Source organism: Gastrolobium bilobum, unplaced genomic scaffold (genome assembly GCF_033153095.1).
Source record: "Gastrolobium bilobum isolate Gb01-03AN ecotype WA unplaced genomic scaffold, APGP_CSIRO_Gbil_v1 utg1978, whole genome shotgun sequence".
NCBI lineage: Eukaryota > Viridiplantae > Streptophyta > Magnoliopsida > Fabales > Fabaceae > Gastrolobium > Gastrolobium bilobum.
Genome location: NW_026897627.1, coordinates 1 through 14,901, shown reverse-complemented (window position 1 = coordinate 14,901; position 14,901 = coordinate 1). Strand labels below are relative to the sequence as shown.

The window sequence follows — 14,901 nt, the reverse complement described above, 5'->3', positions numbered from 1 at the left end:
AATTTGTAGGGAACATTGCCATCAATTAATAATGCACGAGTAACTAAACTAAGTTTTGATTTCATTATAAAATAACTGAAAAATAAAAAATAACTCAGAATGATTTTCCATTAAAAATAACCAAGTGTATATGGAATAATCATCAATAAATGTAACAAAATACTTAAACCCTAAAGTAGAAGGATGACGACTAGGCCCCTAAATATAAGAATGGACCACAGAAAAAGGAGACAAAGCTTGACGACTAAGATGACTTGGGAACGTACTACGAGTATATATTCCAAACTGACACGGCTCACAATGTAAACTAGAAAGAGAGGATAAATGAGGAATCATCTTCTGAAGCTTGGCAAGACTTGGATGACCTAAACGAGCATGGATAGTGAGGGGTGAATCCAATAGAACAGGCTGAAGAAAAAGGAAAAATTTGATAGAGGCCATGAGATTCCCATCCATTGGTAATCTCCTTCCCCAAACTACCATCCTGCAAAATGACAGAAGTTTTAGTAAGAAAAACCACACAATCAATGGATTTGGTCAAACGGCTAATGGAAAGTAAGTTAAAAGGAGAATTTGGAACATAGAGAACATGATCGACATATAAATTGGGGAAATTAAGAACCATGTTGATCCCACAGGATAGGACCAAAGACCCATTGGCCATAGTAATAATAGAAAAGGAACTGATGGTACAAAGAGAGGTGAATAAGGACTTATTATTAAAAATATGATCAGAAGCCCCAGAATCAAGAGTCTAGGGGCCTAGAGATTGTAACTGAGATATTCCATTAAAAGAATTACTAGTTGGAGCAATGAAGGCAGTAGTACTAGATGATTGCTTCTCAGACTACCAATTCACAAATTGGGTAATTATGCAATCTTTAGATTCTTGTTGTTAATGTATGTTTTCTTAGGGAACAACCAGGAAACTAGGATTTTTTCAAGATTACATAGAATTAAGGTAACAAGGGATTGAACCTTAATTACTTTACAGGAATCGATTGACATTATATTAAGGGGCGGTTATTTGATTGTTTAATCCATAACATAAGAAGGGTATTGGGGGAAATCGAAACCTTAACTACGCTCTTTCTTGATTTTCAAAACCAAATTCTTTTTCTTTACTTGCTTTAAATTCTGGAATTGCATGTTCTTGCTTGTTCTTGATTTTCTTTCTTTTCATCTCAAATTCGATTGTCCAACTAAATCGTTGTTAGCGAACTAGTACTTGAAAATCAATCATCATGGGAACGATATTTTACTCACTACACTTTTTTAACTTTTACGATCGGTGCACTTGCCGAAGTCGCAACAATATCATTTGTGTACAAAGCCTTTGCTTGACTCCAAAGAGTCTCACAAGTAATTGCAAGCCAGAAAATTTGCTTAATGGAAGGATGAAGAGTGGATTTGATGAGACTTCACAATTGAGCATCAATCATCTTCCTTCATGAGCGCTCATTGGCCGCAATAGATTCAATCTTAGCATGAGATGAGAAGTATAATTATGTCCAACCAACCAAAGTTGCATATCTGATGACCAAGAATCATAGTTTGACCCATCCAATTTATCCACACTCTATGGAGCAAGGATATAATTCATAAAAATAGCAGACTCCGACTTGGAGCCAACTGAAGAGGTAGGAGTAATCCATAATACCAAAATTAAAAGCAAAAACAGAAATGATATATCACAAAATTAACCGGAAGAAGTGGGATCCTTGCGTCACCAACAACGATGCTGAAACACCAAAACAAGACCAGATCCAGAACCATCTTGGAGAGAGGAGAAAAATCGAATCGATTGTTGCCAAAGAAGAGGCTCCACGCTCCGGCCAACCAAATGGAGCTTCGGAACTTACTCGCAATCGTGAGAAAGTATGGCTTGTCAGACCGTGGCGAGACTTGGACAGAACGATCTGCACAGCTGAGAAGAGCACAACGGTAGGTGGCTTGCCGAAAAATTCCAACGGACGATGGTGGTCAACGGCTGAGGAACGGAGGTCAACTAATGTCCGACATGATCCGCGATTAGAAAGGGCTGGCAGCAACGCTGATGCGACCCAAGGACAAAGGAGACGTCCAGAAACTGACAAAGCGATAATATTTGGAAAAAAATTTGAAAATTCGATGAATAATAGGTTCATCGAAGAGAATGATCGGATTAGGGTTCCTCTCAATAGGCTCTGGATACTATGTTGAATAACAAGAGACGAAAGTAACATTAAAATAAATTTATACATTGAATTGATTCATGAGTATACAATATACATGGAAACACTAAGGGGGCGTTTCGTACAGGAGAATTTTTTTTGAATCCAGAAAATAATTATTACTGGAATATAGAGAGAAAAATATTTTACAGGAATGTTACTAAAAAGTTGTTAGGTAGGATCAAATTTACCCAGGAAATTATGAATAAATTTACTGAGTGTTTGTTTTGTTGGTTGTAATATATTTGTGGGAATGTGAGGTTATTTTACGAAAATAACCTCAGCCGTACGTTATGTTTGAAATATTATATTTGGCCTCTATTCGATGAATATGATGAATGTACCTTTTACCTTTTTCGAAGACTATATCAACAAATCGTACGCATTGATGGGGCAATTTAGTAAACATTTTGGCGCTTTAAATTTGGCTTCCCCGGACACTCAATAATTCCACCAATTCTATAGATCTCTAATTTGACAAACAGTAACAAAGTTAACAATTTGACAAACAGTAACAAAGTTAAAACACAGAACCATTTTCCCGGATGATTTTTGGCCTGGGAAGTTTTTATAATTGAGCTACCGAACGCAACATTCTTTGTTCCCCTACCATGCTTTCCCGAGTTTTAAAATAAAAGACACGTACCAAACGCTTTATAATGAGCTTAGCTCAGACATAACCCAAATCCTAATGGAATAAGGAAAAAGATATTTACAAATAGGAAAAAATGTTTGTCCTTTTAAATGACACAACTTATGTCATTTCACTCTCACAAAGAGGTGGGCATCTTTATATTTTTTTGTCCACTCTCTCTCCTCCTTTATCTATCTCGTTCTCTCACTTAAAATGACACAACTTTACATACCTTAAAATGATAAACACTTTTCGTTTACAAATAACAAAGATATTCTAAACATATTCTTTCCAACAGTTTGAATTCCTCTTTGTTACAAAGTTACATGATCAGCACAATATTTCTTATTATAAAACGTTAATTCAACTCAAAACAGCAATTCAATCCAAAAGTTTAATTTTGTAAGTGAAGGTCCATCTATAATTTTTAGATTTCTTCATTATGTTCCTCTACACGAGAGTTCATTGAGCTTGAAGAGTGGATGATGCATCAGACTCAGCCTATTCGTGCTAAGAAACTTTACAATCTTCTTTGATACCAGGTAAAACACCAATTCGACCCAAAAGTTCAAACTTTTAAACAAAACCCATTAATAATTTTTATATTTCTCTTACACTTATCAAATAATTGAACATTCATCAAACATCAGACGATCTAAAAATGTTTGCTATATGTATAGACCTGACATCAAATAATTTGTCATTCATCAAACACGAATACGTTTCTTTTAAAAAAAAAATGCATGTCAGACACAGACAAGCTCCAACATGGGTTCAACACGCGGTAAATATTTTGTGACATACGGTTAATGCTCCGACATGTTCCAACATGCGGTCAACTTAATGCAGATCCAAATTTGCCTAATGACATTTATGAAAGTCACCACCGTCGTTCTCCCTTAATCTCTTGTCTGTCGCCGTCACCATTCCAAGCAGTGCTTCGATCTTCTTCCTCGTATCGTTCTTCTTCCTTGTGAGTAGACTCTGAGCGGGTTAATCGAAACTGGTGATTCTAAGGATTAGGCACTGAGTGACGCAACAAACCAAATCAGATGCTAGAATTATTAGTTATCCTGTAAAATAAAGCACAATAGAGATATGGAAGAAAATGGAGAGATTCTTCGCTCCTCCCAACACTAGGAGTCCAAAGCAGAATGTAGCTAAGTTGAGAAAAAATGTATCTAAGTTGAGATCGTTCGATTGAATATTATCTCCGGCTACAGATGATTTCTTGTGATCCGTGCGCTTTTGAATGGACCAATGGAACGCCATTATTTGTCACTTTCTTTCTTTTATTTGTATTTGTTTGGATTCTTTTATGTGTTTTTAATAGCTTGGCCACGTCATCTTCTTAAGTGGTTGTTTAGCTTGTCTACTACGATTCTATGTGCTTTTAAAATAATAAATTTATTTATTCTTTGCTTTTTTAAAGGAATTCCAAACAAGTTTTGAGTAAAAAAAATATTTTCATTGGTTATATAATTTATTATGGACTGTTATATATATTAAATGTAAACTATATTATATATATTAAAAATATTATTTAATATCAAAATGTATCCTAACGTGTCAAAATTTAACATTTTTTTGAATTAACCTATTTGAGCGTCGTGTCGATGTCAGTGCAACATAGGTTATCCCCGTCTTCTTTTTTATGAATCTCATGTAATTCCTAAGCTACTCCTTATGCCTCAAATATTTTTCTAGTGAAATTGGATACAATGGAAGAAGTACGTATAAGACTTATAGGAAGCGTTTAGTAGAGGATAAATTTTTTTATCTGAGAATCACGATTTTCAAAAATATGGTGGAAAAATAAGTTTTTTGATAATGTTATCAAAAAGTTGTTTGGTAGGCCAAAATATTCTCGGAAATATTGAATTAATTTTTCTGATGCTATATTTGGTTGAATGTAAAATATTACTGAAAATGTGGAGTGATTTTTTGTATTAAATTTTCTCGTCTTCGGAATACTAGAATACCACCTCTGAGTGGTATTCTTGGATGGTAATTTTTAAAAAATGTACACACAAAATAAAATCTTGAGAAAATTAAATTTTCAGAAATTATTTTAGAAATCTCATATCAAACATCAACATCACCTTTATCCCAAATTAATTAGGGTCGGTGGTAAATGAACTCACATGAAAGATACAAAACGGTTGAAAAAGATAAAAAAATAAAAATAAATAAATAAATAAAAAATAAAAAATAAAAAATAAAAAAATATATATATGTATATATAATATATGTATATATAAATAAATAAAAGTAAAAAAGAAAGGGACAAGAAGAAGTAGGGGAAATGAAGGGGAAAAGGACTAAAATGGGACCATCTGGAATATAGGAATAACAACGGGTCTAACCCTATATCATACTTATAGCTTTTCTCCATTTCATTCTAAGACATATCGTCCGCCAATCTATATCCCACTCCATTAAATATTGTTTTACTACCTTCCCCCAAGTAAGTTACGACCGACCTCTGCCTCTTTTTGTGTTGAGCTCTTGGTAACAAACTCCTGTTCTTACAGGAGCATCCAGGGGCCTTCTCATCACGTGCCCAAACCACCTCAATCTATGTTCTCTCATCTTCTTGGCTACCGGTACTACTTCGACCTTTCGTCGAATATCTTTATTTCTTATCTTATCCATCCTTGTGTAACCACATATCCATCTTAACATCCTCATCTCTGCTACTCCCATCTTATGCTCATGTTGCCTATGTGCTAGCCAGCATTCCGCTCCATATAGCATTGCCGGTCTTACTGTCGTTTTATAGAATTTTCCTTTTAACTTAAGGGGGATTTTGCGATCACACAAAAACCCAGATGCACTGCGCCATTTCATCCACCCTGCTCTGATTCTGTGATTTACATCCTCATCAATCTCTCCACCTTTTTGTAAAATGGAGCCCAAGTATTTAAAAACATCTTTTTTGGGTACCTCTTGACCACTTAAATGCACGGGCTCTTGGTCCCCATCTCGTACCAGAGAAAACTCACACTTCAGATACTCATTCTTGCTTCAACTTAATGTGAATCCTTTGGATTCCAATGTGCTTCTCCACAATTCAAGTTTTCTATTAACACCCTCCTTGCTCTCATCAATAAGCACAATATTGTCTGCAAAAAGCATACACCATGGCACTTCCTCTTGAATATCTTTTGTTAGTTCATCCATAACTAAGGCAAAGAGATAAGGACTTAGAGCCGACCCTTGGTGTACACCAACCGTGATAGGAAAATAACTTGATGTTCCGTTACAAGCTTTTACACATGTAGTAGCCCCATCATACATATCCTGGATTGCCTTTACATACTTTGATGGAACCTTTTTATTCTCCAGAACCCACCATAAAACTTTCCTTGAAACCCTATCGTATGCTTTCTCAAGGTCTATGAACACCATATGCAAGTCCTTCTTCTTTTCTCGGTATCTTTCCATAAGTTGTCACATCAAGAAAATAGTTTCCATGGTACATCTTCCTGGCATAAATCCAAATTGATTTACAGAAACCTTGGTATCTCTCCTCAAACGATGTTCGATAACCCTCTTCCACAACTTCATAGTATGGCTCATTAGTTTAATGTCTCTATAGTTTGAACAATTCTGTATATCTCCCTTGTTTTTGTAGATAGGCACAATCATACTTTTCCTCCAAGCATTAGACATCTTATTTGTCTGGAGAATCTTATTGAAAAGATTGGTCAACCATTTTATTGTCACATCCCCTAGGCCTCTCCACACTTCAATAGGGACACAATCAGGCCCCAAGGCTTTATTAGTCTTCATCCTCTTTAAAGCCTCCTTAACTTCATGTGTATTAATTCTGCATACAAATCTTCTATTCATATCATCATACGCGTCCTCCAAGTCCACCTCGCTTGTATCTCCATCCCCATTAAACAGCTTGTTGAAGTAGTTCAACCATCTTTCATTTACATCTTCATCTCTCACCAGAAGTTTTTGATTTTCATCCTTGATGCATCTAACTTGGGTGAGGTCTTTACTTTTCTTATCCCTTATCTTTGCAAGTTTATAAATACCTCTTTCACCATCCTTGCTCCCAAGATTTTTATACAACTCGTCGAAAATCTTGCCTCTAGCTTCTCGCACTGCTTTCATTTTATTTTTTCTCGCCAATCTAAACTTTTGCAAGTTCTCTTCACTGAGACTTTTATGCAAAGATCTAAAGCATTCCTTCTTATGTTTAATTTCCTCTTGCACCTCTCCATTCCACCACCATGTTTCCTTTGTATGAAATTCATTTCCTTTACTTTCTCCCACCACCCTCCTTCCAAAATTTTGAATACACTTAGCCATCTCATTCTATATTGCATTTACTTCTCCATCAAACTCCCAAGGTCCGTCGTGCAACATTCTTTCATTGAACTCTCTTTCTTTTCCCTCCTTAAGCTTCCACCACCTTATCCTAGGGTTCTGAGCCCTCTTCTTCATTGTAAGTACTTTGTTGAACCGAACATCCAAGACTACCAGCTTATGTTGCGTAGCGACACACTCTCCAGGGTAGACTTTATAGTCGACACAAGAAGTTCTATCTTCTCTTCTAGCCAGAAAGAAATCAATCTGACTACGATTTTGGCCACTATGATAAGTGATTAGGTGTTACTCCCTTTTTCGAAAAAAGGTGTTCACTAACATCAAATCGTAGGCTAGTGCAACATTCAAGATATCTTCTCCAGTCTCGTTTCTCGTCCCATAACCAAAACCTCCATGGATTCTATCAAAACCTCCATTGCTTTTACCAACATGACCATTTAGATCTCCTCCTAAGAAAATCTTCTCCTCTCGAGGTATTCCCCTCAAAACCTCCTCCAAGTCTTCCCAAAATTGGCTTTTATCAGTTGGTTGCAATCCAACTTGGGGTGCATAGACACTGAGGATATTCAAGATTAAATCACCCACAACAAGCTTAACCAGAATAATCTTGTCGCCTTTCCTTTTGACGTCCACAACTTTATCTCTAAAACTTTTATCGATCATAATTCCAACACCATTTCGACTCTTGTTAGTACCTGTGTACCATAACTTGAAACCAGTTCCATCCACTTCCTTGGCCTTTTCTCCAGTCCACTTAGTTTCTTGCAAACAAACAATATTCACTTTCCTTCTAGCAAAAACATCTGCCAACTCCCTCAATTTACCCGTTAAGGTTCCTATGTTCCAGCTGCCCAATCTTATCCTTAACCCCTGGGCTGTGCTTGCCCGCCACGCTCGCCCATCTGCGTGTTGGGACCCTGGCATACTTCTCACCAAATCCGGGTGAAGACCTGGCGCCTTGCCTTGGGGCAAGGACCCTAGCCCACTTTTCACTACACCCCGGGCCCGATGCAGCGCCTTGCCTTGTGGTAAGGACCCTAACCCATTTTTTGCTACACCCGGGGCCCGATGCAACGCGTCGCTATGAAGGGTACTTCCCAACGAAAAATCATATAAGTTCATCACATAAAAATATAGCTGTTTTTTACGGCCGGTTCGCAACACCTGACACCAACCCTCCTCCTTTATCTTGGCTTGGGACAGGCCGTGCATGCAAGCACACATGGGCGGAGTTAAATCTCATATAAAACATGGGTAAATAAAATTAGCATCCTCAATTTTTCGAAAATTCTAAAAGAAGACTTCTATGATAGAGAACTTCGATCATTAAAGTTGGGCAGTGTTATGGATATGAATATCATATCCCAACTACCTAGTAGAATATCCAGAAGGATATTGAATCAGTTACATCTCAACAACCTCAAACAACTAAGAGGATATGAGATAAGGTTCACACCCCAACAGAAAGGGGGAATCCTGCTACAATTGGGGGATTTCAGAGGCACAATCCTAGGAAGGTAATCCTATAAATAAGAGCCTAAGAACCCCAGGTAAAGATCCAGAACTCATTTATTACTTCTGCCCACACTGTGCACACACCCACCCCTTGGCTATAAGCCTATTGCTTGTGCGCAGTGATTGGGACCTCGGCTATAAGCCTAGTATACACTTGATATACACTATCTCTGAGCGCATACCTTACGGTATAGCAATACGGTCTATCCAGGACTGAACATTGGCGCCGTCTGTGGGAACCCGTAAATTTCGACTCCCACCCCACGATGACGAACACACGTTCGACGTCTGGAACATCCCAAATGCCGCCGCGTCAACCACAGTCTCAGCCATATGGCATGCCTCAACACCAACCTGCGTCGGAACAGTCCCAATTGGAACCAGACCCGGTGCTGGTTGAGGTACAGGTCGGCGAGGTCGGAACACAAGGACCGACTCCCAGACCCCAGCTGAACGCAACAGTTGCGGCAGTTCGTCAGCCTCCACACAGTGAGCCACCAAACGTGACAAACATGGCCATGGGAGCAATCCTTCAAAGGTTGCAAGAAATGGAAAATAGATTTCTGACCCAGCAGCGTATGGATGCACAAAGGATGGCGACGGTGGAGGCTGAACTGAGGACTTTGAACGCGGAAGGCCAGACTAGGGGAGCCGGAGGGGTCGCAAACAACCGACCTCCCCAACAACATGCGGAAGGCGTACTTCAGAACGCCGAAGGCACCCAGCATCATAACGCTGAAGACCTCCGGCATCAAAATGTTAGTGATCGACCTAGGAGGCCCGACAATGCTGGCGATGGAGGACCGTGGCAGCTGAACGCGGCTCCACTCGAAGGGCACGCCCAGAATGGGCAGAACCTTAACCTCGGTAACAACCGAAATGGTGGTGGGCCGAACGACAACCAGGACGAAAATTATCTGGAGGATGAAGAGGCTAATGATAGCCCATTCGCTGAGAGGCTCATGAACTTGGTCATACCGCCGAGATTCAAAGGCACCAGAATACCTCCATACGACGGAAGTCAGGACCCAGAAGCCCATTTAGAGGCTTTTAAAACCTAGATGCTATTCAACGGGATCACTGGACCTATTAAGGCCAGGATCTTTGCGACAACGCTGACTGGTCAAGCGATGACTTGGATAACCAGGCTCCCTAGGAACTTAATCGACTCATTTGAGGACCTAGCTCGGACCTTCCGACTTAACTTTGCAACAAGCAGGGTACATCCGATGCCAGCCTATGCTTTAGGAAGAATCCGGCAGAAGGAGAACGAATCGCTGAGGAAGTACCTCGACCGATTCAAAGATGTCGCCCTCAAGGTACGCGGGTTAACTGAAACAGTACACCTCCACTTAATCATCTCGGGATTGGATGGCGATTCCCCATTGGCGTGATCCATCTATAAGAACCCGGTGAACGATCTGGAGGGGTTCAGGAGAAGGTCGGATAAATACATTGACGTGGAGGACATGCAAAAGGTTTATGTCGAATCACGAGGACGAAGCCCTACACGTCGGAGCCCGAATAGGAAAAACAACAAAGACCGGGATCAGAAGGGATCCAAAAAAGCAAAGGACACTCGTGATAAAAGGTCGGAAGACCGATCACCAAGGAGGAGATATGATGACTATACACCCCTGAGCATGGCTAGATCAAAGATATGAAAAGAGGTAGCACATACCGAAATGCGCAATGTCGAGAGACCTCGACCTCTTAGAGCCAAGTTCGGGTTAGATAAAAGCAAATACTGCGCATTCCATGACCAAAACGATCACTATACGGATGATTGTTGGGACCTACGGGATGCAATTGAGAAACACGTCAGGGAGGGAAAGTTAAAGCAGTATATCATCCGAACACAGGGCAAGAAAAATAATAAGCGCAAGCAAAGTAGCCGAAGCCGAAGTCGAAGCCCAAAGAGAGAGGATCGAAAGGACCAAAGAAATGACCGACCTTCCAAAGGCAAATAGGTCGATGAAAAGGACGACGCTTTTCCTGAAGCCGAGTTCGAATGCAACGTGATAAGTGGAGCCCTAGGAGGAGGAGGAGACTCGGCCAACGCCAGGAGAAGATACCTAAAAGAGGTCATGACGGTAAGGGACAAGCCAACTTTCAAAGAAAAGGACGGCAAGCCGGCTCCCCCAAGATTGTTCTTCACTCAGGAGGAACTAGCGAGGGTTGTACCCGGACACACGGACGGATTGGTGATCACCGGAGTACTAGTCAACTGCCGAGTCAAAAGAATTTTTATTGACCACGGAAGTTCAGCTGACATCATTCTCTGGGACGCTTTCCAGAGGATGAACTTGGACGAGAAGGACTTGAAGCCATGTGTCACTGAGCTGGTCGGGTTCAACGGAGCGGCGTCCCCTCCAAAAGGCTACATCGACCTAAAACTGACTTTGGGCACGAAGGATTCGTTCCGATCTGGTAGGGTTCGTTTCGTTGTAGTGGACACCTCGTCTTCCTACAACGTAATTATTGGTCGACCCACAATTCATGAATGGGATATGCTGATCTCCACCAAACACCAAGCATTGAAAATGCCTGGGATGAACAACGAGGCCGTCACCATAAGAGGCGATCAAGAAGAATCAAGAAAGTGCTACTACGAGACTCTACGAGTCCACCATGGAAATCCATCATCTCCAACTCGGCTTAAAGAAGGAGGAACCAAAGGCCAATCACTGAAGACGTGCGGAAGAGAGGTCAACTTGGTTGAGCTCGACGTAAGGGAGGAGCTCTTGGCACCTCGTCCTGAACCCCAAGGAGAATTGGAGGATGCCGACATTGCAGAAGACGGCGAAGGACGCACCAAGGTGGGAAAAGACCTAAGCACGGAATTCAAAGAGGAGCTGGTTTCTTTGTTAAAAGAAAACCGAGATGTCTTTGCGTGGAAAGCTTCAGAAATACCTGGAATTGACCCAACCTTCTGCTGCCACAAGCTCTCCATGTACCCCGGTTCACGGCCAGTATCCCAAAAGAAGAGGAAGATAGGGACAGACCGACGTCAGGCATTAAATGAGCACGTCGACGAGCTGCTGGCAGCTGGATTCGTGAGGGAAATACAGTATACCACCTGGCTGTCCAACGTAGTAATGGTAAAAAAGCCAAGTGGGAAATGAAGGATATGTGTGGACTATACCGACCTCAATAAGGTCTGCCCAAAAGACTCATACCCCATGCCAAGCATTGACCAGTTAGTTGATAATTCGTCAGGATTTCAGCTGTTATCGTTTATGGATGCGTACTCAGGGTACAACCAAATTTCGCTACACCCCGAGGACCATGAGAAAACCGCCTTCATCACCGAGAAGGGAAAATTTTGTTACAAAGTCATGCCTTTCGGTCTCAAAAATGCAGGGGCGACATATCAGCGGATGATGAACCGCGTTTTTCAAGGGCAGATCGGAAGAAACCTTGAGGTATACATCGACGACATGATAGTTAAGTCGTTGCAAATGTCTGCACATATAAACGACCTCAGGGAAACTTTTGAGCAGCTGAGAGCTCACAGGATCAGACTGAACCCGGCGAAATGCGCTTTTGGGGTACCAGCTGGAAAGTTCCTGGGCTTCATGCTTACCAACCGGGGAATAGAAGTGAACCCCGACAAGTGTAGGGCCGTGCTCGAAATGAAGCAGCCCGAAAGTTAAAAAGAAATTCAACAGCTCACTGGACGCCTTGCGGCCCTAACCAGATTCTTGCCCAAATCGGCGGAAAAGGCTTTGCCTTTCTTCAAGCTTCTCAAAAAGGAAGCCGAATTCGGATGGGGAGAAGAATGCAAGAACGCATTCGAAAATATTAAAAGTTGCCTGGCCACTCCTCCCGTACTGACCAAACCAGAACCTGGGGAAACGCTGATCTTATACTTATCAATCGGGGAAGAGGTCGTCAGTGCCGCATTGGTACGAGAAAATGACAAATCACAGCAGCCGATCTACTTTGTGGGTCGCGCCTTGCAAGGGCCCGAGCTTCGTTACCAGAAGCTCGAGAAAGTCGCATTCGCACTACTTACCACGGCGAGGAGGCTCCGACCTTACTTTCATAGTCACCGAAATATTATGCGTACGAATCAGCCCATCAGGCAAGTCCTCCACAAACCGGACCTTGCAGGCAGAATGATAAACTGGGCAGTCGAACTCTCAGAGTTCGACATTGCATATGAGCCCAGGCAGGCGATAAAGTCCCAAGCGCTGGCCGACTTCATCCTGGAGCTAACCCCATCCAATGAAAAGGAGAAAGGAAATGATGATTTCTGGACAATACACATGGATGGGTCGTCCAACTCCAAGGGAAGCGGAGCCGGGGTAATCATTGAGACCCCGGAAGGAGTGTCCATCGAGCATTCACTTCACCTGGCCTTCCCGACTTCTAATAACCAGGCTGAATACGAGGCATTTATTGCCGGAATCATACAAGCAAGAGAGCATGGAGCCAAAAAAATCAAAATAATGAGTGATTCGCAGCTGATTACCTCACAAGTTGAGGGAAAATATCAAGCCAAGGGTCCTCTCATGATGAAGTATCTCCACCAGGTCAAGGAACTGCTAGCCGACTTTGACGAGGTGATAATTCAATACATACCTCAGAACGAGAACAATCGGGCCGACATCTTATCCAAACTTGCCAGCTTAAAGGGCCCAGGAAATCATCGCACCGTGATACAGCAGAGCATTTTGGAGCCGTCGTGTGTGATGGTGATTACCGAGACTGAGGATTGGAGAAGACCCATAGTGGCCTACCTGGAAAAAGGAATCCTGCCAGACGAAACACAAGAGGCCAGAAAACTCGTGAGGAATGCGACCTGTTTCACCATAGTAGAAGGGCAACTCTACAAGAAGGGTTTTTACACGCCCATGCTGAAGTGCCTAGGCAAGAGCGAGGTCGAATACGTGCTGGCCGAGATTCACGAGGGCATAAACGGGCATCATATGGGAGGAAAAGCCCTAGCCAGAAAGGCACTGAGGGCAGGATACTATTGGCCAACTATGGAGGCGGACGCAAAGGAGCACGTCAAAAAGTGCGAACAATGTCAGAAGCACGTGCTGATCCTCCGTGCTCCCCCAGAAGAGCTGCAAAGTATCACGGTCCCGTGGCCGTTCTTCAAATGGGGGATGGACCTACTGGGGCCCTTCACTGCAGCGGAGGGTCAACTCAAGTGGCTGATAGTAGCTGTCGACTACTTCACCAAGTGGATCGAGGCCGAACCCCTCACCACCATTACCTCGGCAAGGATACGGAGATTCTTTCAGAGAAACCTAATCAGCCGACTTGGGCTTCCTGCCGAGATAATAACAGACAACAGAACACAGTTTGCTGACAAAAAGTTCCAAGAGTTGATGACCGATCTCAAAATCACACACCGGTTTGCATCAGTCGAACACCCTCAAACTAATGGACAGGCCGAGTCCACCAACAAGGTTATCATCAATGGGCTGAAGAAGAGGCTTTTTCAGGCCAAAGGCAATTGGGTTCAGCAGCTACACCTCGTCCTATGGGGTTATAGGACGAGTGTTCAGTCTGCTACGGAAGAAACCCCCTTCAAGCTAACATATGGGTGCGAGGCCATGATCCCGGTGGAAATCGGCGAGCCATCCTGGAGGACCAACCAGAGGCTGCAAGGAACCGAAAGCCAAAACAAGGAAGCACTTCTTGTAGAACTCGACCTACTAGACGAGTGCAGGGAGAACGCCAGATACAAAAACACGATGGCCAAGCGTTTGGTAACGGCCAGGTTCAACAAAAAGGTCAGACCTCGGTCGTTTCAGTGTGGCGACTTGGTACTGCGTAGAGCCGACATAAGCAACAAGAATGTGAAGGATGGAAAGCTTGCCGCGAACTGGGAAGGCCCCTATAGGATCAAGGATGACCTAGGAAAGGGAGCCTACACCTTGGAAACTATCTCCAGAAAACCAGTAAAAAGGACTTGGAATGCGGATAAGTTGAAGATCTACTACAGCTAGGCCCTAGGCCCGACGCTCGAAATAGAAAACGAGTTGTTAGGCTCGATTGATAGTTAGAGTTATTTCTACACCAATAAGACGAGTTATTAAGCTCAGTCGGTAGATAGATTTATTTTCAGGCAAATAAAACGAGCTCCTAAGCTCAGCCCTTGTACAAAAGATTTCGTTGAAATGCAAGTAAAGCAGTTAATTAATTTCTGTCGTATATGCATATTGATTTCTGCTTAGG

At 42.2% G+C, this 14,901-nt stretch overlaps 1 protein-coding gene across 1 annotated transcript; it reads right to left on the bottom strand.

Moving 5' to 3' along the window:
- Window positions 1-7,476: 7,476 nt before the first annotated feature.
- On the bottom strand, window positions 7,477-8,415 carry LOC133308730 (uncharacterized). Its single transcript, XM_061509416.1, has one exon. The coding sequence runs from the start codon at window positions 8,413-8,415 to the stop codon at window positions 7,477-7,479; it is 939 nt and encodes a 312-aa protein (XP_061365400.1).
- Window positions 8,416-14,901: the final 6,486 nt, after the last annotated feature.

What these genes read in the sequence shown, in the direction of transcription:
- LOC133308730 (XM_061509416.1), bottom strand. Translation starts at nt 8,415, where the DNA reads ATGTGTGCTTGCATGCACGGCCTGTCCCAAGCCAAGATAAAGGAGGAG.